A 26,984-nucleotide genomic window follows, 5' to 3' on the forward strand; every position below is an offset into this window, starting at 1 on the left:
CTCCTCGCCATGTAAATCTGACAGGAGAAAACATCTGGTTACTAACTATCCTCAACATGTAAATCTGACAGGAGAGAACATCTGGTTTCTAACTATCCTCGCTCCTCAACATGTAAATCTGACAGGAGAGAACATCTGGTTTCTAACTATCCTCGCTCCTCAACATGTAAATCTGACAGGAGAGAACATCTGGTTTCTAACTATCCTCAACATGTAAATCAGACAGGAGAAAACATCTGGTTTCTAACTATCCTCAACATGTAAATCTGACAGGAGATAACATCTGGTTTCTAACTATCCTCGCTCCTCAACATGTAAATCTGACAGGAGATAACATCTGGTTTCTAACTATCCTCAACATGTAAATCTGACAGGAGATAACATCAGGTTTCTAACTATCCTCAACATGTAAATCTGACAGGAGAGAACATCAGGTTTCTAACTATCCTCGCTCCTCAACATGTAAATCTGACAGGAGAGAACATCTGGTTTCTAACTATCCTCAACATGTAAATCTGACAGGAGAGAACATCTGGTTTCTAACTATCCTCAACATGTAAATCTGACAGGAGATAACATCTGGTTTCTAACTATCCTCGCTCCTCAACATGTAAATCTGTCATCGTCATCCAGACCATAAATTCTGATATTAAACCTTCTATTTTTGTCAATCCACTAGTCAGGATTGGAACTTCACAACGTTACACCCAGAAAGGTGAAAGTGTTAAAGTTACAGGAGTTATGTGTGGGGCAACCTTAGCATTTTCTGATTGGTCAATTCTTGGAAGCAATACCATCTGTTCATTGGCTAGTCAGAGCAATTCTTCTGATTGAGATCGAGCACAGCAATGTGATTGGCTGTGTATTATTGACATTGCAATACCCATAAGGAAATACAGTTGAACAGTTCACACAGTTTCATTCTATGATTTCATAACCTAAATGTTATTTATTTTATTGTAGCTCCTTTGTTGACAATAATTAAATGTGTTATTAGATGTGTACATTCATTATGTTATTGCATTAATACAGTCTGAACAGTAGTTATTTGGGGGAAGTTACCAACATAAAAGTGGAATATTGGAATATGTCTGACAAGAGGAACAGTCCTGCCCAGTGTGAAAGCCAGCACACACAGCCTTACACACTCAGCTCCCTGTATTCAATCAGCTGCACTTCTACAGCTTCACCTGGAGGGGCGACAGAAACAACACGATTTAAGGGACAGGACAAACAAGACCAATGACAGACAACACATCTTATCTGAAAGACTCCTGACATAAATGTCCCAATAGAGTCACTATGATCCAGAAACGGACTGGCCATAGGACATTTTGGGACCAGATGGGCCGGTCCATCTTTAAGCAGAGTGGGCTGGCCTAAATTGTGTGTTTGCAAAGAACAACTGTTTGGGGGGGGGGGGGGGGGGGGGGGGGCTAGTGTGTTAGAAGATACATGTAAATGTTGAAAAGAAAAACAGTCACATATCAATCATCACAGATGGCACCTGTACATTGCCCACCTATAATTTAGCCCAAACAACTACCTCTTTCCCTACTGTATTTTATTTATTTATTTATTTTGCTCCTTTGCACCCCATTATTTGTATTTCTACTTTGCACATTCTCCCATTGCAAATCTACCATTCCAGTGTTTTACTTGCTATATTGTATTTACTTTGCCACCATGGCCTTTTTGCCTTTACCTCCCTTATCTCACCTCATTTGCTCACATCGTATATAGACTTGTTTATACTGTATTATTGACTGTATGTTTGTTTTACTCCATGTGTAACTCTGTGTTGTTGTTTGTGTCGAACTGCTTTGCTTTATCTTGGCCAGGTCGCAGTTGTAAATGAGAACGTGTTCTCAACTAGCCTACCTGGTTAAATAAAGGTGTTCTCAACTGGCCTACCTGGTTAAATAAAGGTGTTCTCAACTAGCCTACCTGGTTAAATAAAGGTGTTCTCAACTTGCCTACCTGGTTAAATAAAGGTGTTCTCAACTAGCCTACCTGGTTAAATAAAGGTGTTCTCAACTGGCCTACCTGGTTAAATAAAGGTGAAATAAAATATAAAAACTGTTCACAATCCTCGACTGATTTCAAGACAAGATAAACATGTCATAAATAAATACGTCACTCACCGTAACGTCAGGACCAGACTCCACAGACAACAGGTTGGGTTGGTCCTCCTCTTCCTCCTCGTCACCAGTGGGAAACCAGCTAGGATAATATTACACAGACGGATTAGATTACATCAGATATTCGTTGATTTATTGATTTGATATTTAAAGTATTGGGACTCTCCAGCCGGAGACAACATTATATATGACCTCAGTTATATTACTCTGTCAACTAGTAACACAGAGATGAACATCACAGAGACATTAATACAGAGATGAACATCACAGAGACAACATTATATATTACCTCAGTTATATTACTCTGTCAACTAGTAACACAGAGATGAACATCACAGAGACAACATTATATATGACCTCAGTTATATTACTCTGTCAACTAGTAATACAGAGATGAACATCACAGAGACAACATTATATATGACCTCAGTTATATTACTCTGTCAACTAGTAACACAGAGATGAACATCACAGAGATATTAAACATTAATACAGAGATGAACATCACAGAGACAACATTATATATGACCTCAGTTATATTACTCTGTCAACTAGTAACACAGAGATGAACATCACAGAGACAACATTACAGTGGGGCAAAAAAGTATTTAGTCAGCAACCAATTGTGCAAGTTCTCCCACTTAAAAAGATGAGAGAGGCCTGTCATTTTCATCATAGGTACACTTCAACTATGACAGACAAAATCAGAAAAAAAATCCAGAAAATCACATTGTAGGATTTTTAATTAATTTATTTGCAAATTATGGTGGAAAATAAGTATTTGGTCAATAACAAAAGTTTCTCAATACTTTGTTATATACCCTTTGTTGGCAATGACAGAGGTCAAACGTTTTCTGTAAGTCTTCACAAGGTTTTCACACACTGTTGCTGGTATTTTGGCCCATTCTTCAATGCAGATCTCCTCTAGAGATAGTTCTCAGAACCTCAGAACCGCCCTGGAACCATAGTTAGACGTTCTCAGAACCTCCCTGGAACCATAGTTAGACGTTCTCAGAACCTCCCTGGAACCATAGTAAAACGTTCCCAGAACCTCCCTGCAACCTAAAACGTAACGTTCCCAGAACAGGCTAACTCTTCGTTTTCAGAACGTTTAAAAAACGCTCCATTTTACCAGTCAGTAAAGTTATGGTTTCCTCCCAAGAACCAATGGTAAACCAAACATGAATGTTCCCACAACTTTAAATAAACCATATGCGCTAGTTGGGATTCCACTTCTTGTACTCCATGTCATATGCCAAGTTATGTTGACAAGGAGTAGAATGTTACCACAAAATAGACTGGTACCCAGTGTTGTGTCTTTACTATCATTAAACTGAAGATTCATCTTTATCAAATAACTCTCTGTAATTATTATTACGCGATTAAACTGATTAATCATGTAACTGTAATTAACTAGGAAGTCGGGGCACCAAGGAAAATATTCAGATTACTAAATTGTAATTTTCCTAATAGATATTTTAATATCTGATCAATTAGTGTGTCGTCGGGGTCTCTGTTGAAAAGTTTGTTTCTGTTGGAGAGTGTCTGTCCTCTCTCGCTCTCTGTCTCGTAGTTAGAATGGATAGTTCAGAGTGACATTCATTCATGTGGTTATAGAATAGATGTTTCGGCAGTTGTCGGTCTTCGCGTTCAATGATACCAAATTCCTAGCTGCAGACTAGTAATTCATATCAAAGACTTGTTCTTATTCTGTCAGTATCGATAGTCTAAGATTTTAACCACGTGGTATGATTAAAAGATTCAGCCATCTACTCAAACCTTGGCCCTCTCGTTATCGAGGTAAGCTGGTCTGCAACCTTTGTCCTCTTGTGATTGAGAGAAACATGGTCTGATGAGAAATTCTCAAAGTGGGGGTTTTATTCGGGAGTTGCAGAAAAGGGCCTGTCCCAGGATGCCCGACCCTACTGGGCTCATGGACGGTCCTCTGATGTAGTTAAACTCCAAAGAGAATTGGAGTTTCCTTCATTAAACTGTCCAAAATCACATTACACTCATTTCAAACAGTATCATCCTTACTCATTCATCTTATACAACAATTAGATGTAAACCTCATATCTGAGGCTATTATATAAACAGCATTATGGTAATGTGGTCGCATTGGCTACCATGAGTTTCACCAAATTGTCGCAAATGGACCAGTTCGTAGCTGGATTCTTCACCAATCTTTTATACCTGCTTCAGAACATAAATGTTGTTGGGACCTCAAGTTCTGTGAGGTTGAAGAAATTCCTTTGTTCTCTATGAAAATTCTCTCTGTCTCTATACTGTGGCCATGAGGAAATAATCTCCTCCAAGAATTTACGACCTCTCTCTGACCACAGCAGCCTGTGTGTAGAAGACAGGGAAAGGGGGATGGGGCTTGCTGTACCCAAAGAGGGCAACGTCATGACACCAGGCTATGGAGATCCGTAGGGTTGAGAGCCTTTTTTTCGAGGGAGACCTGGCAAGACTTGTTTAGCAGGACCTAGCTAACTGTAGACTTAGTTAGCAGGACCAGGCTAACTGTAGACTTAGTTAGCAGGACCAGGCTAACTGTAGAATTAGATAGCTGGACCAGGCTAACTGTAGACTTAGTTAGCAGGACCAGGCTAACTGTACACTTAGTTAGCAGGACCAGGCTAACTGTCGACTTAGATAGCAGGACCAGGCTAACTGTATAATTAGATAGCAGGACCAGGCTAACTGTGGAATTAGATAGCAGGACCAGGCTAACTGTAGAATTAGATAGCAGGACCAGGCTAACTGTAGAATTAGATAGCAGGACCAGGCTAACTGTGGAATTAGATAGCAGGACCAGGCTAACTGTGGAATTAGATAGCAGGACCAGGCTAACTGTAGACTTAGATAGCAGGACAAGGCTAACTGTAAACTTGATTAGCAGGACCAGGCTAACTGTAGACTTAGATAGCAGCATTCGTAAGTTAGGCTAACTGTAGACCTAAGTCAGGCTAACCGCACCTGGAGGTGAAGAGAGCCTTCTCGTTGATCATCTGGGCTCTGAAGATGTTGACAGCCTTGTAGATGTCTATCACATCCTGGTACTTCTCCAGTAGATGCCTGAAGAGAGAGACAGGATAGAAAAGAGTCACTCCACAATATCACCACACCTGACAAGATTAAACACAACAATGTGGAGTTCAGACACTATAAACTTCCATTGGCAATCAATATCATCAATATCAATTAACATGTATTATATCATCAATATCAACCAGCATACCTCATATCATCAATATCAACCAGCATACCTCATATCATCAATATCAACCAGCATACCTCATATCATCAATATCAACCAGCATATATTATATCAACAATATAAATCAGCATACATTATATTGTATCAGTTGTATTACATTATAATATCCTTAATATACCTGTAATATGTCCCAGACTCATCCTTCTGGTTCCTCTGGTCTGGCTTCATGTCCTCTCTCCCCCACTGGTAGCAGGGGCAGGGGAAGAGGTTTAGCCAGGGGTAGAGGCAGGGGCTGGGGCCTTGTCTGGTCCTCTCTCCCAGGGGCAGGTTCTGTGCCAGGTAAGGTCTGAGCAGGGCTCTGGGCAGCAGAGACACCAGCCAGTAGATGGGCTCCTCATTTACAATGTCATGGAAGCTCTGGAGGTACTGACGCACAGCTGCAGAGGGCTGGATGGAGGACAGGTTCTGTAGGCAGGAAGAGGAAGAGATGGAGGAAGTGAGACAAAGAGTTTACTATGTGGTTATGGCTAAGCTTAGCCGAATACATTTCAACTCAGTTTCACAGTTCGTGACATTTAATAAAAGTTAAATTCAATGTCTTAGGATCACCACTTTATTTTAAGAATGTGAAGTGTCAGCATAATAGTAGAGAGAATGATTTATTTCAGCTTTTATTTATTTCATCACATTCCCAGTGAGTCAGAAATGTATATACACTCAATTAGTATTAGGTAGCATTGCCTATAAATTGTTTAACTTGGGTCAAACATTTCGGTTAGCCTTCCACAAGCTTCCCACATTCAGGTGGGTATGCCTCATTGTTCGCATACGCTGTTTCAGTTCTGCCCACAAATCTTCTATGGGATTGAGGTCAGCGCTTTGTGATGGCCACTCCAATACCTTGACTTTGTTGTCCTTGAGCCATTTTGCCACAACTTTGGAAGTATTCTTGGGGTCATTGTCCGTTTTGTAATTTATTATAGTTGTTTTTATAGCTGCACCAGGTTGGATCTGAATGTAATTGGGTTTCTCAAATATCCTGTAAATTAAAACCTTCCCTGTCATGTTTCAGGCACCAAATGTTCTTAAAGGAAACTCTGAAGTGGCTTACTGATTATATGAAGATGTTTTAATATTCCCAGATGACTGGAAACCAGCTATAAACTGTAATGCTAAAAGACCTTGAACTGAATGGAGTCAAAAAGGGAAAAGATAGAAGATATGATTGGTTTACGTTTTGGGGGTGTGTCTAAATACACCAAAACCTGGGTAACTGAAATTGAACTAGAAATTAACCAAAACAAAAAAAGGTTAAAATTGAGTAATTGAAAATGTTTATGGAAGGTTTTTGGAATTGATAAATCACCTACTACGTTCTAGTTGAATTTTCTTGCTATAAATCCTCTTAAATTATATATTAATATATATTATCTTAAATTGTATAAATAGATATGTTATCTTAAATTGTACATTAAGTAATATTATCTTAAATTGTACATTAAGATATACACTGCTCAAAAAAATAAAGGGAACACTAAAATAACACATCCTAGATCTGAATGAATGAAATATTCTTATTAAATAATTTTTTCTTTACTTAGTTGAATGTGCTGAAAACAAAATCACACAAAAATTATCAATGGAAATCAAATTTATCAACCCATGGAGGTCTGGATTTGGAGTCACACTCAAAATTAAAGTGGAAAACCACACTACAGGCTGATCCAACTTTGATGTAATGTCCTTGAAACAAGTCAGAATTAGGCTCAGTAGTGTGTGTGTGGCCTCCACGTGCCTGTATGACCTCCCTACAACGCCTGGGCATGCTCCTGATGAGGTGGCGGATGGTCTCCTGAGGGATCTCCTCCCAGACCTGGACTAAAGCATCCCCCAACTCCTGGACATCTGTGGTGCAACGTGGCGTTGGTGGATGGAGTAAGACATGATGTCCCAGATGTGCTCAATTGGATTCAGGTCTGGGGAACGGGCGGGCCAGTCCATAGCATCAATGCCTTCCTCTTGCAGGAACTGCTGACACACTCCAGCCACATGAGGTCTAGCATTGTCTTACAGTAGGAGGAACCCAGGGCCAACCGCACCAGCATATGGTCTCACAAGGGGTCTGAGGATCTCATCTCGGTACCTAATGGCAGTCAGGCTACCTCTGGCGAGCACATGGAGGGCTGTGCGGCCCCCAAAGAAAAGCCACCCCACACCATGACTGACCCACCGCCAAACCGGTCATGCTGGAGGATGTTGCAGGCAGCAGAACGTTGGCAGTGTTCCTCCTGCTCCCACTTGCACAAAGGCGGAGGTAGCGGTCCTGCTGCTGGGTTGTTGCCCTCCTACGGCCTCCTCCATGTCTCCTAATGTACTGGCCTGTCTCCTGGTAGCGCCTCCATGCTCTAGACAATACGCTGACAGACACAGAAAACCTTCTTGCCACAGCTCGCATTGATGTGCCATCCTGGATGAGCTGCACTACCTGAGCCACTTGTGTGGGTTGTAGACTCCGTCTCATGCTACCACTAGAGTGAAAGCAACGCCAGCATTCAAAAGTGACAGAAACATCAGCCATGAAGCATAGGTACTGAGAAGTGGTCTGTAGTCACCACCTACAGAACCACTCCTTTATTGGTGGGTGTCTTGCTAATTGCCTATAATTTCCACCTGTTGTCTATTCCATTTGCACAACAGCATGTGAAATGTATTGTCAATCAGTGTTGCTTCCTAAGTGGACAGTTTGATTTCACAGAAGTGTAATTGACTTGGAATTACATTGTGTTGTTTAAGTGTTCTCTTTATTTTTTTGAGCAGAGTATGTTTCTATTTAGAACCCTTCTGGACTTCCAAAGAACCCTTCTAGACTTCCAAAGAATCGTTCTAGACTTCCAAAGAATCCTTCTGAACTTCCAAAGAATCCTTCTGAACTTCCAAAGAATCCTTCTGAACTTCCAAAGAATCCTTCTGAACTTCCAAAGAATCCTTCTGAACTTCCAAAGAATCCTTCTGAACTTCCAAAGAATCCTTCTGAACTTCCAAAGAATCCTTCTGAACTTCCAAAGAATCCTTCTGAACTTCCAAAGAATCCTTCTGAACTTCCAAAGAATCCTTCTGAACTTCCAAAGAATCCTTCTGAACTTCCAAAGAATCCTTCTGAACTTGTGTTGTTTAAGTGTTCCCTTTATTTTTTTGAGCAGTGTATGTTTCTATTTAGAACCCTTCTGGACTTCCAAAGAACCCTTCTAGACTTCCAAAGAATCATTCTAGACTTCCAAAGAATCCTTCTGAACTTCCAAAGAATCCTTCTGAACTTCCAAAGAATCCTTCTGAACTTCCAAAGAATCCTTCTGAACTTCCAAAGAATCCTTCTGAACTTCCAAAGAATCCTTCTGAACTTCCAAAGAATCCTTCTGAACTTCCAAAGAATCCTTCTGAACTTGTGTTGTTTAAGTGTTCCCTTTATTTTTTTGACCAGTGTATTATCTTAAATTGTATATTAAGATGTATTATCTTAAATTGTATATTAAGATGTATTATCTTAAATTGTATATTAAGGGTGATTGTTATAACAGCTTCCTACCAGGTGTGGTTGAGTTTGGATCTGGGCCTCCTTCAGAGACTCCTGGTAGCGTTGATGTGTTCTCTGGAGAAACATCATGATGTCTGGAGGACCCTGGACTGTTCTGATCAGCACCTGGCTCATACACACATTTGTACTGTTATACAGAGCAACTTCTCTTAAGATAACTAGGAACGACAACCACGTATCACAGTCATAGTAAGTAAATCTTTGCGGTATTGGTTTAATTTCATGTATTTTCTTTTCACCCGCAGCATGGGGATGACTCTGTCCAAGTATAGCACCTCCTGGTGGCAGAAGTCAGCATAGCAGCGGGCAGGCAGACGTCTGGAATACATCCCTCTGAGGAAGGCTGAGTAGAGGATCTCATCTGCTACTCTCTCATTGGTCTCCCACAGGACGTCATAAATACTCACCTCTCTAACCAGCTCTGGGGGAGGGAGGGAGGGAGGGGAGGGAGGGAGAGAGAGGGAGGGAGGGAGGGACAGTGTTCACAACTATGTGGGACATTTTATTTTTAATGATTAGTACAAAACTCTAAACAGTTCATCAAAAAGACAGTTGTTTCAAAACGAAGCAATTTTTTTTAAAATTGACTATTACAAGACACAAAATCATACAGTCACTTATTCACCAAACTTAATCGGTGTTTCATCTAGAAAAACATGTTTCACAATGCAACCCACTCTTTACTTTAGGTATGATTCTCTTCTCATTTGTTAAAATACATTTTACTATCACTCTAATACATGCCATTTGTGTGGCAGGTGTTTTTCTCCAAAGTGTTGGTATGTAACCTCAGTGGGAATCAAACCCACAGCTCTGGTGTTGCTGGTGCCATGCTCATACTAACTGAGCCACACACACTATAATACATAAGAATATTATACATAAGAATCAAACCCACAGCTCTGGTGTTGCTGGTGCCATGCTCATACACACTGAGCCACACACACTATAATACATAAGAATATTATACATAAGAATCAAACCCACAGCTCTGGTGTTGCTGGTGCCATGCTCATACACACTGAGCCACACACACTATAATACATAAGAATATAATACGTAAGAATCAAACCCACAGCTCTGATGTTGCTGGTGCCATGCTCATACTAACTGAGCCACACACACTATAATACATAAGAATCAAACCCACAGCTCTGGTGTTGCTGGTGCCATGCTCATACTAACTGAGCCACACACTATATTACATAAGAATATAATACATAAGACACTAAAATCACATTGAACCATGGAGGGATTAGTCGAATTAGCAATGTATGTAACCTGTATTCCTGAATTCTAAATAACAGGCTCTCCTACTATCTAGAACAGTCTACTATCCACTATCTAGAACCGTCTACTATCCACTATCTAGAACAGTCTACTATCTAGAACAGTCTACTATTGCTATCCACTATCGACAACAGTCTGCTATCTAGAACAGTCTACTATCTAGAACAGTCCACTATCCACTATCTAGAACAGTCCACTATCCACCATCTAGAACAGTCCACTATCCACTATCTAGAACAGTCCACTATCTACTATCTACTATCTAGAACAGTCTACTATCTAGAACAGTCTACTATCTACTATCTAGAACAGTCTACTATCTACTGTCTAGAACAGTCTACTATCCACTATCTAGAACAGTATACTATCTACTATCTACTATCTAGAACAGTCTGCTATCCACTATCTAGAACAGTCTGCTATCCACTATCTAGAACAGTATACTATCTACTATCTAGAACAGTCTGCTATCCACTATCTAGAACAGTCTGCTATCCACTATCTAGAACAGTATACTATCTACTATCTAGAACAGTCTGCTATCCACTATCTAGAACAGTCTGCTATCCACTATCTAGAACAGTCTGCTATCCACTATCTAGAACAGTCTGCTATCCACTATCTAGAACAGTCTGCTATCCACTATCTAGAACAGTCTGCTATCCACTATCTACTATCTAGAACAGTCTACTATCTAGAACAGTCTACTATCTACTATCTAGAACAGTCTACTATCTACTGTCTAGAACAGTCTACTATCCACTATCTAGAACAGTATACTATCTACTATCTAGAACAGTCTGCTATCCACTATCTAGAACAGTCTGCTATCCACTATCTAGAACAGTCCGCTATCCGTTATCTAGAACAGTATACTATCTACTATCTAGAACAGTCTGCTATCCACTATCTAGAACAGTCTGCTATCCACTATCTAGAACAGTCTGCTATCCACTATCTAGAACAGTCTGCTATCCACTATCTAGAACAGTCTGCTATCTAGAACAGTCCACTATCCACTATCTAGAACAGTCCACTATCCACTATCTAGAACAGTCTACTATCTACTATCTACTATCTAGAACAGTCTACTATCTAGAACAGTCTACTATCTACTATCTAGAACAGTCTACTATCTACTGTCTAGAACAGTCTACTATCCACTATCTAGAACAGTATACTATCTACTATCCACTATCTAGAACAGTCTGCTATCCACTATCTAGAACAGTATACTATCTACTATCTAGAACAGTCTGCTATCCACTATCTAGAACAGTCTGCTATCCACTATCTAGAACAGTATACTATCTACTATCTAGAACAGTCTGCTATCCACTATCTAGAACAGTCTGCTATCCACTATCTAGAACAGTCTGCTATCCACTATCTAGAACAGTCTGCTATCCACTATCTAGAACAGTCTGCTATCCACTATCTAGAACAGTCTGCTATCCACTATCTAGAACAGTCTGCTATCCACTATCTACTATCTAGAACAGTCTACTATCTAGAACAGTCTACTATCTACTATCTAGAACAGTCTACTATCTACTGTCTAGAACAGTCTACTATCCACTATCTAGAACAGTATACTATCTACTATCTAGAACAGTCTGCTATCCACTATCTAGAACAGTCTGCTATCCACTATCTAGAACAGTCCGCTATCCGTTATCTAGAACAGTATACTATCTACTATCTAGAACAGTCTGCTATCCACTATCTAGAACAGTCTGCTATCCACTATCTAGAACAGTCTGCTATCCACTATCTAGAACAGTCTACTATATATTATCTAGAACAAGCTGGTCAGCTTGCTGATGAACAGAATGCTTTCAGAAAGCCAGAGTGTTTGACGTGATTTTTGTTGTTATGTAACTTCAATTGATTGACCGGTGCGTTAATCGACTCCAGGGGGTGAAACAACTTGCCTTTGTTTTTTCTGGGGGGGTTTTCAAATGTTGAGGGAAAATATATGTTGCTGAAGGGAGGGTAATCCATTTTCATTTCAGAGAGGTTTTATCCATGTGACCCTGGAGTGTGGGGCAGTTAGGTCACATATTTCACCACTAACAACTACAGTCAGACTACTACACTTTCACTCATAAGGAATTAGACAAGTTTTAGGATATTATTTAGGGAGGAAATATGATATGGTGCATCTAGTGGAAGTAGTTTCGAAGTTTGTTAGTTTTACATTTTTTAGAGAGGTCAATTTTATCCATGTGACCCTTATTATAAATAATGTTTACTCCCGAGTCTGAGAAGATGTCATTATGTTTTGGTGATTAAATCAATGTTTTCAATGTATTTTACTGTGAACATATATTTTGGATCTCTGGTTGTGTGGTGAGAGAGATGTCTCCAAACAAAATGGATGCTCTATAAAAAGGTTTGGAATAGACAACTGGCTGCACCTGTTACCAGTTCAGAGTTCGGTACTAAGAGTTCTGGAAAAATCCCCAAATACTTAAATAGCACCAATATCAGTAAGAAAAAAAAAATCACTAGATGGTCATTTTAACTCTACAAGTATTGTTGTGGCAGTGGAAGAAATGTTAAAATGCTTTATTTAAGCAAAGTAGTGAAATATGGTATAATGTAAAAACAAAAAAATTATAAAAAATATATGCCACTATCTGGTCTGTTTACTTTGATGGACTGCTATGTGAATCTTATTCCTTTGGAGTGTGAGGCAGTTAGATCATGTCACGACTTCCCCCGAAGTTGGTTCCCCTGCCTGTTTCGGGCGGCGCTCGGCGGTCGTCGTCACCGTCCTACTAGAAGGTGGCTCCCCTGCCCGTTTCGGGCGGCGCTCGGCGGTCGTCGTCACCGTCCTACTAGCCGCCACCGATCCCTTTTTCGTTTGTCTTATTCGTTTCACCTGTGTTTGTTGTTTAATGAGCTTCCCTATTTTTAGTAGGTGGACCCGCCCTTATTTTGTGCAGGATTGTCTTTATGTCACGTGTGCGTTTTAGGTAGAGGTGGATTAATTTTCTTAACTGGGCACACCTGTGTTTTTTGGGTTGTCACGTTGTTGTCCGTGCCCTGTATTGTTGGGGTTATCATTTTTTTGCCCGAAGTAAAGAGCACTTTTCTCTGCGTCTGATTCCTTCACCCACCTAGTCCCGCGTGACAGATCACATATTTCACCACTAACAACTACAGTCAGACTACTACACTTTCACTCATAAGGAATTAGAAATGTTTCAGGATATTATTTAGGGAGGAAATATGATGTGGTGCATCTAGTGGAAGTAGTTTAGAAGTTTGTTAGGGTTAAATTTTAGTAGGTTGGTTTTAGTAGAGGGAGTGACTGTTGTAGAATAGTAGTCTTCAGTGGGTAGTAGTAGATAGATATTAGTAGCAGTAGATAACTGTTACATTTTACTGCACTGTCGGAACTAGAAGCACAAGCATTTCGCTGAACTCGCAATAACATCTGTTAAACACATGTATGTGACCAATAAAATGTTATTTTATTTCATTTTGTTGTTGTTGTTGTAAATGCAGTTAGACGGTTGAGTCCTCGGACTATCAACCTCGTGCGATCTTAAATCTGCACAGACGACTAATGACCTTATACACTGTCTGCTGACTGCCATGTATACAAGAAGGATGTATTCTTCTATTAAAGCAGAGACCCGACTATGTGTGTTAATCTTTCAACTCTGAACCCTTCTTGGAGATGGTTGATTGGTTCATTTAATGCAAATCTTATAAAAATGTTGTTTGAAAGAATCTGCAGTCTCTCTCTTCCTGTAGAATTGCTACCACAGGAAAGTGGGTTAGAGGTGATATAATTAGCATAATGCATAATCAGTCTTAATGAGAACATTCTAAAAGTTCTGTGGTAGTTAATTCAACAGTAGGAAGTTAGCTACATTAAACTAGTTCTATGGTAGTTAATTCAACAGTAGGAAGTTAGCTACATTAAACTAGTTCTATGGTAGTTAATTCAACAGTGGGAAGTTAGCTACATTAAACTAGTTCTGTGGTAGTTAATTCAACAGTAGGAAGTTAGCTACATTAAACTAGTTCTATGGTAGTTAATTCAACAGTAGGAAGTTAGCTACATTAAACTAGTTCTGTGGTAGTTAATTCAACAGTAGGACGCTAGCTACATTAAACTAGTTCTATGGTAGTTAATTCAACAGTAGGACGCTAGCTACATTAAACTAGTTCTGTGGTAGTTAATTCAACAGTAGGAAGTTAGCTACATTAAACTAGTTCTATGGTAGTTAATTCAACAGTAGGAAGTTAGCTACATTAAACTAGTTCTATGGTAGTTAATTCAACAGTAGGACGCTAGCTACATTAAACTAGTTCTATGGTAGTTAATTCAACAGTAGGACGCTAGCTACATTAAACTAGTTCTGTGGTAGTTAATTCAACAGTAGGAAGTTAGCTACATTAAACTAGTTCTATGGTAGTTAATTCAACAGTAGGAAGTTAGCTACATTAAACTAGTTCTATGGTAGTTAATTCAACAGTAGGACGCTAGCTACATTAAACTAGTTCTATGGTAGTTAATTCAACAGCAGGAAGTTAGCTACATTAAACTAGTTCTATGGTAGTTAATTCACCAGTAGGAAGTTAGCTACATTAAACTAGTTCTATGGTAGTTAATTCAACAGTAGCAAGTTAGCTACATTAAACTAGTTCTATGGTAGTTAATTCAACAGTAGGAAGTTAGCTACATTAAACTAGTTCTATGGTAGTTAATTCAACAGTGGGAAGTTAGCTACATTAAACTAGTTCTATGGTAGTTAATTCAACAGTAGGAAGTTAGCTACATTAAACTAGTTCTATGGTAGTTAATTCAACAGTAGCAAGTTAGCTACATTAAACTAGTTATATGGTAGTTAATTCAACAGTAGGAAGTTAGCTACATTAAATGAGTTGATGAAGTTACCAAAACAGCTGTATAGTTTAATTGGTAGAAGGTTTTTCTGTTCTAATTTTAGATTTGAATAGCAGAGTATACTAATAATGTGCTCTATGTTTTTGTCGAAGCTACAGGGAAAGTGGTCAAAGTCACATTGTTCAGAGTGAATAGACTGTTGGAAGTCAGATTTAAAATGGGAGATTTGAATCAAGGGATATTTAAAATGTTGAAGAAATCCCGTTAAAGAGGAAGAGGTTTTCTAGGAGGACAAAAAAGCTTACTAGTTTAAAATCAATTCCAGATCGGTCAACACGTTTTAAAGGGCAATACAGGTGCAGCTCCTTGTTGAATGGCACTCTGACATTTAGAAGATGACAGCTGTTCACTTCTAAATGTCAGAGTGCCATTCAACAAGGAGCTGCACCCGTAACATAATTAACTTATTGTCTATCCGAGGCAATGGGCCAAGACATTCCTACCTCTCTCGTGTGATTTCTTCTGACTTGGCAATGATGCTAAACCAGATCTAAAAGAAAATGAAATAAAAAAAGACTTGAATGTAATTGAGTTTTAATATGGTGCCTGTATAAAACATGTCCAGATACAAGACAGTGCTGCTACCTTGTCTCCATAGAACACACATAGAACCTCAGCTCTGCACAGGACACGTCATTCCAGCCCTGCCCACCTGTTGTCAAGACAAATCTCACTTCAGTTATTTCAATGTGCTCAGAGAGTGTGTGTGTGTGTGTGTGTGTGTGTGTGTACCTCCAGTGTGTAGCTCCATACAGTTCTCCCCCTGTCCAGAGTTACTGGGCTCATCCTCCTCCCAGTAGAAACTGTCAACAGCTGAGCCGTCACTCCACAGCCACATCCCCTCCTTATCACAGAAACACATTGATGTTTGATGTTTGATGTTTGATTGATGGATTGAAACCACTTCATTGTTTTTAAACAGAAAGTACGTTGAGCTTTTGCCTCTGTAAACTGTAGACATTTGACAGACTGGTTGACAGACTGACAGACTGACTGATGAATTATTGACCCAGTGTACCTGAGCTGCATCGTAGCCTCCCATCCAGACCGGATGGTCTGTGTGTCTCCTGACCAGATCCTGGACAAACACCTGTTGACCCGGGCTGTGAACCGACACCAGGTTCCCTCTGTGCTGGGAGCAGTACAACTAGAGAGACAGTCAGAGAACACTGTGTTAGCCCGCTGAGCTAAAGTCCTGGCAGTACCTCAGGGAGCAAAGATCAATGCAGGCTAGAAATGGAAATTTCCTGAATTAAATGTGTGTTTGTCTTGAAGTATCAATGGTTGTGAAATAGTATTAGTTGTAGGAGTGACAGCAGTAGAAGTAGTAGTATTGGTGACAGAAGTAGTACTATTAGTAGTAGTAGTTTTTAATTTAACTAGATTTTAAAGCATACAATTTTATGTGAAAAACAGATTTTAGCTTCATTCTTTTACCATGGATTTGCCCTAAATCAATGCCTAACCAACTCTACTACAGCAACAGAACAAGGTGACCTTTAGTTTCTCCCAATTACAAGAGTTACCTCTGCAGTGGCCCAGGTGGCCCAGACGGGGTAGAAGGAGAAGCAGCGATGCTCATTCTGATGCCACCCGGCTGGGCATGGTGACTGGGAGTCCACGCCTTCCACCTCCTCCTCTGTAGTGTTCACTACCCCCGGGGCAGCATCCAACCCTGGAACAACAACACACACCGACAGTATGTACTGTTCAAGAGCTGTGCTTGACTTAGTTTACCTGGTACATTGGAAGCAATTAATGGAATAATCCCAAAAATGCAAACTAAGCTAGATCAAGTAGCACCTCAAATACTTTATAGCATCTAGAGTTGGGTTTGACCAGATACAATGCTATTTTACTGTAAACAAATTGACAACAGACTTTCAGCAGGCTTCAACATGCACAGCGTTTACACAGATGGTTGATGATGTTTGGCCGAGTGAAATTCATGATCAAAAGATTGTAGGAGTTGTTTTGTTAGACTTCAGTGTGGCCTTTGACGTCATCATTCATAGTCTATGGCTTTACACCTCCTGCTATAATGTAGATAAAGAGTCGCCTGTTTAAATAAATAACAATTTGTATATAAGAATGTGTTCTTGATTACAGACCTGCCTAGTTAAATAAAGGTTAAGAATTTGTTCTTAACTGACCTGCCTATTTATATAAAGGTTAAATAAAAAAGTGTTTTAACAGAACACAGAGGGTGTTTTCTATCAATCATTTTAACTGTTTACACACACCGTCTGTTTTTCAAGTTTCATATTCACCTGTTGAGAGGTGCAGAGCCATCACTATACAACAAAGCAGCAGAGACATTCTGCCAACCGACCTACAGAAGAAACAATGATATTACTTTACATAACAACTCTACATTTAACAACCTCTAATAGTGTTAAAGGGATCCTGGATACCATTTTAATGTCTCCGTGTGCATTAGGAAGGAAGGTAGTGGTTGTTTCACGAGCAAATGCTATCTAGCAGTAGCACAATGACTGGAAGTCTACAGGTACGTTAGCATTGCTAATACACCTGTAGACTTCCAGTCATTGAACTAGAATCGTACATTGTGCATTTAACATAACTTATTTTAAAATGACATCGCTTAACATGACACAACAACACAAATTAACTTTTAAGTGACATCAGTTAACATGACATAACAGAGCAGCTCCATCTGTAAAGTAGCACATTACCTGGACATGAATCAGAGAATGTTGAGAGTAACACAGTGACAGTAGTAGTAGTAGCTTGGTCTTGGTAGTATAGCTCAGAATCAGAGAGTGTTGAGAGTACCTGAGCTGGCTAGTAACACAGTGACAGTAGTAGTAGTAGCTTGGTCTTGGTAGTATAGCTCAGAATCAGAGAGTGTTGAGAGTACCTGAGCTGGCTAGTAACACAGTGACAGTAGTAGTAGTAGCTTGGTCTTGGTAGTATAGCTCAGAATCAGAGAGTGTTGAGAGTACCTGAGCTGGCTAGTAACACAGTGACAGTAGTAGTAGTAGCTTGGTCTTGGTAGCATAGCTCAGAATCAGAGAATGTTGAGAGTACCTGAGCTGGCTAGAAACAGTGACTGTAGTAGTAGTAGCTTGGTCTTGGTAGTATAGCTCAGAATCAGAGAATGTTGAGAGTACCTGAGCTGGCTACTGCTTCTGGCTTGGATTAGTCACTGTTGAGGAGGAGGAGGAGGAGTGAAATGAAGTGATGTAAGGAGAAGAGATGAGGAAATAATAAGGTACTGCAGAACAGCAACCAGACCGACCATATCCTCCTCTCTACACTAGTGGGTGTGTCCTAAAAGCCTCAGCCCTGCCCACTCTCATTATCAGTCAGACTAGAATCACATCAACATCCTGCTAGTTCCAACAACACATCTCCTGTTCTGACAGACTAGAATCACATCAACATCTTACTAGTTCTAACAATACATATCCTGTTCTGACAGACTAGAATCACATCAACATCCTGCTAGTTCTAACAACACATCTCCTGTTCTGACAGACTAGAAACACATCAACAACCTGCTAGTTCTAACAACACATCTCCTGTTCTGACAGACTAGAATCACATCAACAACCTACTAGTTCTAACAACACATCTCCTGTTCTGACAGACTAGAATTACATCAACAACCTGCTAGTTCTAACAACACATCTCCTGTTCTGACAGACTAGAATCACATCAACAACCTGCTAGTTCTAACAATACATATCCTGTTCTGACAGACTAGAATCACATCAACAACCTACTAGTTCTAACAACACATCTCCTGCTCTGACAGACTAGAATTACATCAACAACCTGCTAGTTCTAACAACACATCTCCTGTTCTGACAGACTAGAATCACATCAACAACCTGCTAGTTCTAACAACACATCTCCTGTTCTGACAGACTAGAATCACATCAACAACCTGCTAGTTCTAACAACACATCTCCTGCTCTGACAGACTAGAATCACACCAACAACCTGCTAGTTCTAACAACACATCTCCTGCTCTGACAGAAGACACAGAGAAAACCCTCAATTTCTCGCATGGAACAGCCTTCATTTCTCAGAACAAGAATAGACTGACGAGTTTCAGAAGAAAGTTCTTTGTTTCTGGCCATTTTGAGCCTGTAATCCAACCCACAAATGCTGATGCTCCAGATACTCAACTAGTCTAAAGAAGGCCAGTTTTATTTCTTCTTTAATCAACACAAAAGTTTTTCAGCTGTGCTAACATAATTGCAAGAGGGTTTTCTAATGATCAATTAGCCTTTTTAATAAGATAAAGTTAGATTAGCTAACACAACGTGCCGTCAGAGGAATGATGGTTGCTGATAATGGGCCTCAGTTCAATCAATGTAGATATTCCACTAAAAAAAAATAACCTGTTTCCAGCTACAATAGTCACTTACAACATTAACAATGTCTACACTGTATTTCTGATCAATTTCATGTTATTGTAACGGGCAAAACATTTGCTTTTCTTCCGTAAACAAGGACATTTTTAAGAAAATCCCAAACTTTTGAACGGTAGTTTATATCAAAATAATGAAATACATATTTCAATGTCCAGATGTAGAAAGTTTTACCAATAATTTACCAATAATTCATTAATTTAGTAACACCATCCTCATAAATTATACTGTTAAAGATATTCTGCCCTATAAACCTACATAAGCTGCCTATTTGCATTGCAATTGTCCAGTAACAACACCAATGAATTACAGATTCCTCCAAGATTGTTGAGTGTTTTTTAGCTGAAAGACCGAGCTAATAGATTCTTTATCTTGTTCGGGATACTGTGTGAGGGCTTGGCTCCTCTAATGCCTCACAGAGGTGGACCCATTGGAAATAGGGTGTAGTCCTCCCTGAGGCAGGAGAGTTTCAGGCGAGTGGCGGACAGGTTCAAGCTGCCGCAGCTGAGCTAACAGCAGGAGAATCTCTTCCCGAAATGTCCCTCCTCTTGCGTGCAAATCATCTTGGTATTCGGGCCCAGCCATGAATAAAAACACAATTAGACTAACACTATTAGCTTGGGGCACGTTCTCAGAGCATGCACAGACCAGCAGGCAAGTGTCTTCACATTTTACTGACGGCCAGGCTCAGACTACTTTGAATACCCTCTGTGATAGAGTTCTCAAAAAACTTCTAGCATAATAGTATGTTGCTGGTGTTTTTTATTCGTTTGGCATGTGAGTTCTTAGCTTGTTTTAGTTTAGTGTTTAGTCTAATCTACAGCACTTTTATTTCTTCATTTGGATTATTATTTATTTATTTCACCTTTATTTAACCAGGTAGGCCAGTTGAGAACACCTTTATTTAACCAGGTAGGCTAGTTGAGAACACCTTTATTTAACCAGGTAGGCCAGTTGAGAACACCTTTATTTAACCAGGTAGGCCAGTTGAGAACACCTTTATTTAACCAGGTAGGCTAGTTGAGAACACCTTTATTTAACCAGGTAGGCCAGTTGAGAACAAGTTCTCATTTACAACTGCGACCTGGCCAAGATAAAGCAAAGCAGTTTGACACATACAACGACACAGAGTTACACATGGGGTAAAACAAAACATACAGTCAATAATACAGTAGAAAAATAAGATCTGGTTTAGATAAAACAATAAAAAAAAACTACATTTTTTATTTTTTATTTTTGTATCATCGTCTTTAAAATGAACAAGATAAAACAAACATTCAGATAGGATGATGGGGACAATTTCAGTGAAAAATATGAGGGCAACAGTACATGTGCAAAGTTTCAGAAAAAAAAACCTAGGAAGAAACCTAGAGAGGAACCAGGCTATGAGGGGTGGCCAGTCCTCTTCTAGCTGTGTCGGGTGGAGATCACAGTGGTTGTAGAGGGTGCAACAGAACCTCAAGAGTAACAATGAACAGTTTAGGGTTCCATAGCCGCAGGCTATGAATTCACAGAAGACACCGGATAAGACAGGAAAAGTACACCAGATATAACATACTGACCCTAGCCCCCACCCATTTTGCCATATAACCCCACCAACTTTGCCAAAACTCTAGACAATATTCTGCTGCTGATGCCAGATGCCATAGCAGTCTCTTTCTGATGTAAAGCAGAGGGTCACTGAGCATGTGGGGCATGTGATGGGGGACTTCATCTTGCAGACAACACAGCAACGCCTCCATGATGAGCCCTTTTGGACCTTAGGCACATCCATGCCTGCACAAATATATTTGGGCAGATGAACACTTGTGGCAGGAGCAGAAGGGACAGGGCTTGGTTCAGTGGTGCTGTAGCCAGCAAGCTCCTTGATGCTCCCTCTAATGTAGACTGATTGTAGGAAGCATGCTGGTTGTGTTGAGATGTATGGGTTTGCATTCTACACCATACCATTCATTTACATATATACATATTTATACATACATACATACATTATACATATACATACAGTGGGGCAAAAAAGTATTTAGTCAGCCACCAATTGTGCAAGTTCTCCCACTTAAAAAGATAAGAGAGGCCTGTAATTTTCATCATAGGTACACTTCAACTATGACAGACAAAATGAGAAAAAAATCCAGAAAATCACATTGTAGGATTTTTAATGAATTTATTTGCAAATTATGGTGGAAAATAAGTATTTGGTCACCTACAAACAAGCAAGATTTCTGGCTCTCACAGACCTGTAACTTCTTATTTAAGAGGCTCCTCTGTCCTCCACTCGTTACCTGTATTAATGGCACCTGTTTGAACTTGTTATCAGTATAAAAGTCACCTGTCCACAACCTCAAACAGTCACACTCTGACAAGTCTGTCTATTTTACGTTGGATGTTACGTTGAAAATTGAATGACACGAAATTCAACGAGATAAGCGTTCACAAAATGTTTTGTGTTAGGCTATAAAAAATTGATTTAACCGAACAAAAGACCATTCATTGTGTAACAATGAGCCTTGGGATTGCAACCAGAGCAAGATCTTCAAAGGTAAACGATTTATTTCAATGCAATCTGTGATTTTGTTACGCAAGTGCTGGCTGAATAAGTAGTTTATCGCAGCGTGTTCTTTCGCAATAAATCATTTTTTTAATCTGACAACGCAGTTGGATTAGCAAGATTCTAGGCTTTCGAACCATGTGAGACACTTGTATTTTCATGAATGTTTAATATGACTATTTATGTAGCGATCACCGTATGTTGTCGAATTTAATACCGCTAACGGGTTTGTTGCGCAGAGAAGTTAAATGTCTTACTCACGTCAGCCACGGAGAGCGAGACAGCCGTCCGGAACAGCAGGGGCTCTCATATATAGCTCAGTGTTCACCCCGGAGCGAGCATAGAAGGCATTTAGCTCATCAGGGTAGTCTGCGTCACTGGGCAACTCACGGCTGGGTCTCCATTTATAATCCGTAGTAGTCTGCAAGCCCTGCTACACCTGACTAGCGTCAGACCCGTTGTAGTTGGATTCCGTCTTAATCCTACACTGAGTAAACAACACATTAAAGAACACCTGCTCTTTCTATGACATAGACTGACCAGATGAATCCAGGTGAACGATATGATCCCATATTGATGTCACTTCAACCGGTGCAGATGAAAGGGAGGAAACAGGTTTAAAGAAAGATTTTTAGCTCGATATTAGGAAGGTGTTCCCTAATGTTTGTTTATACTCTGTGTATATTGTTCTTCTGCATGTTTCATAACACAATATCTTACATGCGTCCATGTGCATGTCCGGTTCCTGGAAAGCGGTAGCCTTTAGCCCAGCGTGGTTGTCTCCTTTAATCCATTATTTTTGGTTTGTATACATACAGTCAAAGTGGGGACGTCTTCATCGATGCAATAATTAATGAAAGTCCTTGATGTGGTCGGACGAGTCCGGGGAACATATTCCAGTCTGTAAGAAACAGTCTTGTAGCATAGCGTCCTCTTCGTCTTGACCACTTCTGTACTGAGCATGTCACTGGCACTTCATGGTTGAGTTTTTGCTTGTAAACAGGAAGCAGAAAGATAGCATTGTGGTCGGATTTGCCATATCCTACCCAACCCATGGACTCTTACCCCCAGCCCCAAGCAGCCCGTGCCAGAGCCACTTATCAGTACAGAGCCTATGACTTTATTTATTTAACCTTTATTTAACTAGGCAAGTCAGTTAAGAACAAATTATTCTTTGCAATTAAGCCTAGTAACAGTGGGTTAACTGCTTTGTTCAGGGGCAGAACGACAGATTTGTACCTTGTCAGCTCAGGGATTAGATCATTAATTAGATCTACTGTCTCTATTATACTATGACAGACCAGCTAGATCTACTGTCTCTATTATATTATTACAGACCAGTAAGATCTACTGTCTCTATTATATTATGTCAGACCACCTAGATCTACTGTCTCTATTATATTATGACAGACCAGCTAGATCTACTCTCTATTATATTATGACAGACCAGCTAGATCTACTGTCTCTATTACATTTTGACAAACCAGCTAGATCTACTGTCTCTATTATATTATGACACACCAGCTATATCTACTGACAGACCAGCTAGATCTACTGTCTCTATTATATTATGACAGACCAGCTAGATCTACTGTCTCTATTATATTATGACAGACCAGCTAGATCTACTGTCTCTATTACATTATGACAGACCAGCTAGATCTACTGTCTCTATTATATAATGACAGACCAGCTAGATCTACTGTCTAATTTACATTATGACTGACCAGCTAGATCTACTGTCTCTATTACATTATGACAGACCAGCTAGATCTACTGTCTCTATTACATTATGACAGACCAGGTAGATCTACTGTCTCTATTACATTATGACAGACCAGCTAGATCTACTGTCTCTATTTATATTATGTCAGACCAGCTAGACCTACTGTCTCTATGATATTATGACAGACCAGCTAGATCTACTGTCTCTATGTCTCTATTGTATTATGACAGACCAGCTATTTCTACTGTCTCTATTATATTATGACAGACCTGCTAGATCTACTGTCTTTGTTACATTATGACAGACCAGCTAGATCTACTGTCTCTATTACATTTTGACAGACCAGCTAGATCTACTGTGTCATTTATATTATGACCGACCAGATAGATCTACTGTCTCTATTATATTATGACAGACCTGCTAGATCTACTGTCTCTATTATATTGTAACAGACCAGCTAGATCTAATGTCTCTATTATATTATCACAGACCAGCTAGATCTACTGTCTCTATTACATTATGACAGACCAGCTAGATCTACTGTCTCTATTACATTATGACAGACCAGCTAGATCTACTGTCTCTATTACATTATGACAGACCAGGTAGATCTACTGTCTCTATTACATTATGACAGACCAGCTAGATCTACTGTCTCTATTTATATTATGTCAGACCAGCTAGACCTACTGTCTGTATTATATTATGACAGACCAGCTAGATCTACTGTCTCTATGTCTCTATTGTATTATGACAGACCAACTATTTCTACTGTCTCTATTATATTATGACAGACCTGCTAGATCTACTGTCTTTGTTACATTATGACAGACCAGCTAGATCTACTGTCTCTATTACATTTTGACAGACCAGCTAGATCTACTGTGTCATTTATATTATGATTTACCAGCTATATCTACTGTCTCTATTTATATTATGTCAGACCAGCTAGACCTACTGTCTCTATTATATTATGACAGACCAGCTATTTCTACTGTCTCTATTATATTATGACAGACCAGCTAGATCTACTGTCTCTATTATAATATGACAGACCAGCTAGATATACTGTCTCTATTATATTATGACAGACCAGATAGATCTACTGTCTCATTTATATTATGACAGACCAGCTAGATCTACTGTCTCTATTATATAATGACACAGACCAGCTAGATCTACTGTCTCCATTATATTATGACAGACCAGCTAGATGTACTGTCTCTATTATATTATGACAGACCAGCTAGATCTACTGTCTCTATTACATTATGACAGACCAGCTAGATCTACTGTCTCTATTACATTATGACAGACCAGCTAGATCTACTGTCTCTATTACATTATGACAGACCAGCTAGATCTACTGTCTCTATTACATTATGACAGACCAGCTAGATCTACTGTCTCTATTTATATTATGTCAGACCAGCTAGACCTACTGTCTCTATTATATTATGACAGACCAGCTAGATCTACTGTCTCTATGTCTCTATTGTATTATGACAGACCAGCTATTTCTACTGTCTCTATTATATTATGACAGACCAGCTAGATCTACTGTCTCTATTACATTTTGACAGACCAGCTAGATATACTGTGTCATTTATATTATGACCGACCAGATAGATCTACTGTCTCTATTATATTATGACAGACCTGCTAGATCTACTGTCTCTATTATATTGTGACAGACCAGCTAGATCTAATGTCTCTATTATATTATCACAGACCAGCTAGAACTACTGTCTCTATTACATTATGACAGACAAGCTAGATCTACTGTCTCTATTACATTATGACAGACCAGCTAGATCTACTGTCTCTATTACATTATGACAGACCAGCTAGATCTACTTTCTCTATTATATTATGGCAGACCAGCTATGTCTAGTGTCACTATTATAATATGACAGACCAGCTAGATCTACTGTCTCTATTGTACTATGACAGACCAGCTAGATCTACTGTCTCTATTACATTATGACAGACCAGCTAGATCTACTGTCTTTGTTATATTATGACAGACCAGTTAGACCTACTGTCTTTGTTATATTATGTCAGACCAGCTAGACCTGCTGTCTCTATTATATTATGACAGACCAGCTAGATCTACTGTCTCTATTATATTATGACAGACCAGCTATGTCTAATGTCTCTATTATATTATGACAGAACACCTAGATCTACTGTCTCTATTATATTATCACAGACCAGCTAGATCTACTGTCTCTATTATATTATGACAGACCAGCTAGATCTACTGTCTCTATTATATTATGACAGAACAGCTAGATCTACTGTCTCTATTATATTATCACAGACCAGCTAGATCTACTGTCTCTATTATATTATGACAGACCAGCTAGATCTACTGTCTCTATTACATTATGACAGACCAGGTAGATCTACTGTCTCTATTACATTATGACAGACCAGCTAGATCTACTGTCTATATTTATATTATGTCAGACCAGCTAGACCTACTGTCTCTATTATATTATGACAGACCAGCTAGATCTACTGTCTCTATGTCTCTATTGTATTATGACAGACCAGCTATTTCTACTGTCTCTATTATATTATGACAGACCTGCTAGATCTACTGTCTTTGTTACATTATGACAGACCAGCTAGATCTACTGTCTCTATTACATTTTGACAGACCAGCTAGATCTACTGTGTCATTTATATTATGACCGACCAGATAGATCTACTGTCTCTATTATATAATGACAGACCTGCTAGATCTACTGTCTCTATTATTTTATGACAGACCTGCTAGATCTACTGTCTTTGTTATATTATGACAGACCAGCTTGATCTACTGTCTCTATTATATTATGGCAGACCAGCTATGTCTAGTGTCACTGTTATAATATGACAGACCAGCTAGATCTACTGTCTCTATTGTACTATGACAGACCAGCTAGATCTACTGTCTCTATTACATTATGACAGACCAGCTAGATCTACTGTCTTTGTTATATTATGACAGACCAGTTAGACCTACTGTCTCTGTTATATTATGTCAGACCAGCTAGACCTGCTGTCTCTATTATATTATGACAGACCAGCTAGATCTACTGTCTCTATTATATTATGACAGACCAGCTATGTCTAATGTCTCTATTATA

At 39.4% G+C, this 26,984-nt stretch overlaps 1 protein-coding gene across 5 annotated transcripts; it reads right to left on the reverse strand.

The window, feature by feature from the left end:
* Positions 1–916: 916 nt before the first annotated feature.
* LOC118936340 lies at positions 917–19,304 on the reverse strand. Of its 5 annotated transcripts, none has more exons than XM_036945460.1 (13): positions 18,305–19,304; positions 17,441–17,502; positions 16,697–16,845; positions 16,189–16,317; positions 15,903–16,014; positions 15,756–15,822; positions 15,614–15,660; positions 9,193–9,374; positions 8,945–9,058; positions 5,540–5,826; positions 5,121–5,219; positions 2,145–2,223; positions 917–1,190 (listed from the first exon to the last, which is right to left on the reverse strand). In XM_036945460.1, exons 2-13 carry the CDS (start codon positions 17,487–17,489, stop codon positions 1,179–1,181), a joined length of 1,326 nt encoding a protein of 441 aa, XP_036801355.1. In that variant the 5' UTR covers positions 17,490–17,502; positions 18,305–19,304; the 3' UTR covers positions 917–1,178. The 5 variants fall into 5 exon arrangements, with proteins under 5 accessions (XP_036801355.1, XP_036801356.1, XP_036801352.1 ...); XM_036945461.1 differs by having other exon boundaries at positions 18,222–19,304; XM_036945457.1 differs by having other exon boundaries at positions 18,137–19,304.
* Between the last annotated feature and the right edge of the window lie 7,680 nt (positions 19,305–26,984).

This window comes from Oncorhynchus mykiss, chromosome 15, assembly GCF_013265735.2.
Source record: "Oncorhynchus mykiss isolate Arlee chromosome 15, USDA_OmykA_1.1, whole genome shotgun sequence".
Classification (NCBI taxonomy): domain Eukaryota; kingdom Metazoa; phylum Chordata; class Actinopteri; order Salmoniformes; family Salmonidae; genus Oncorhynchus; species Oncorhynchus mykiss.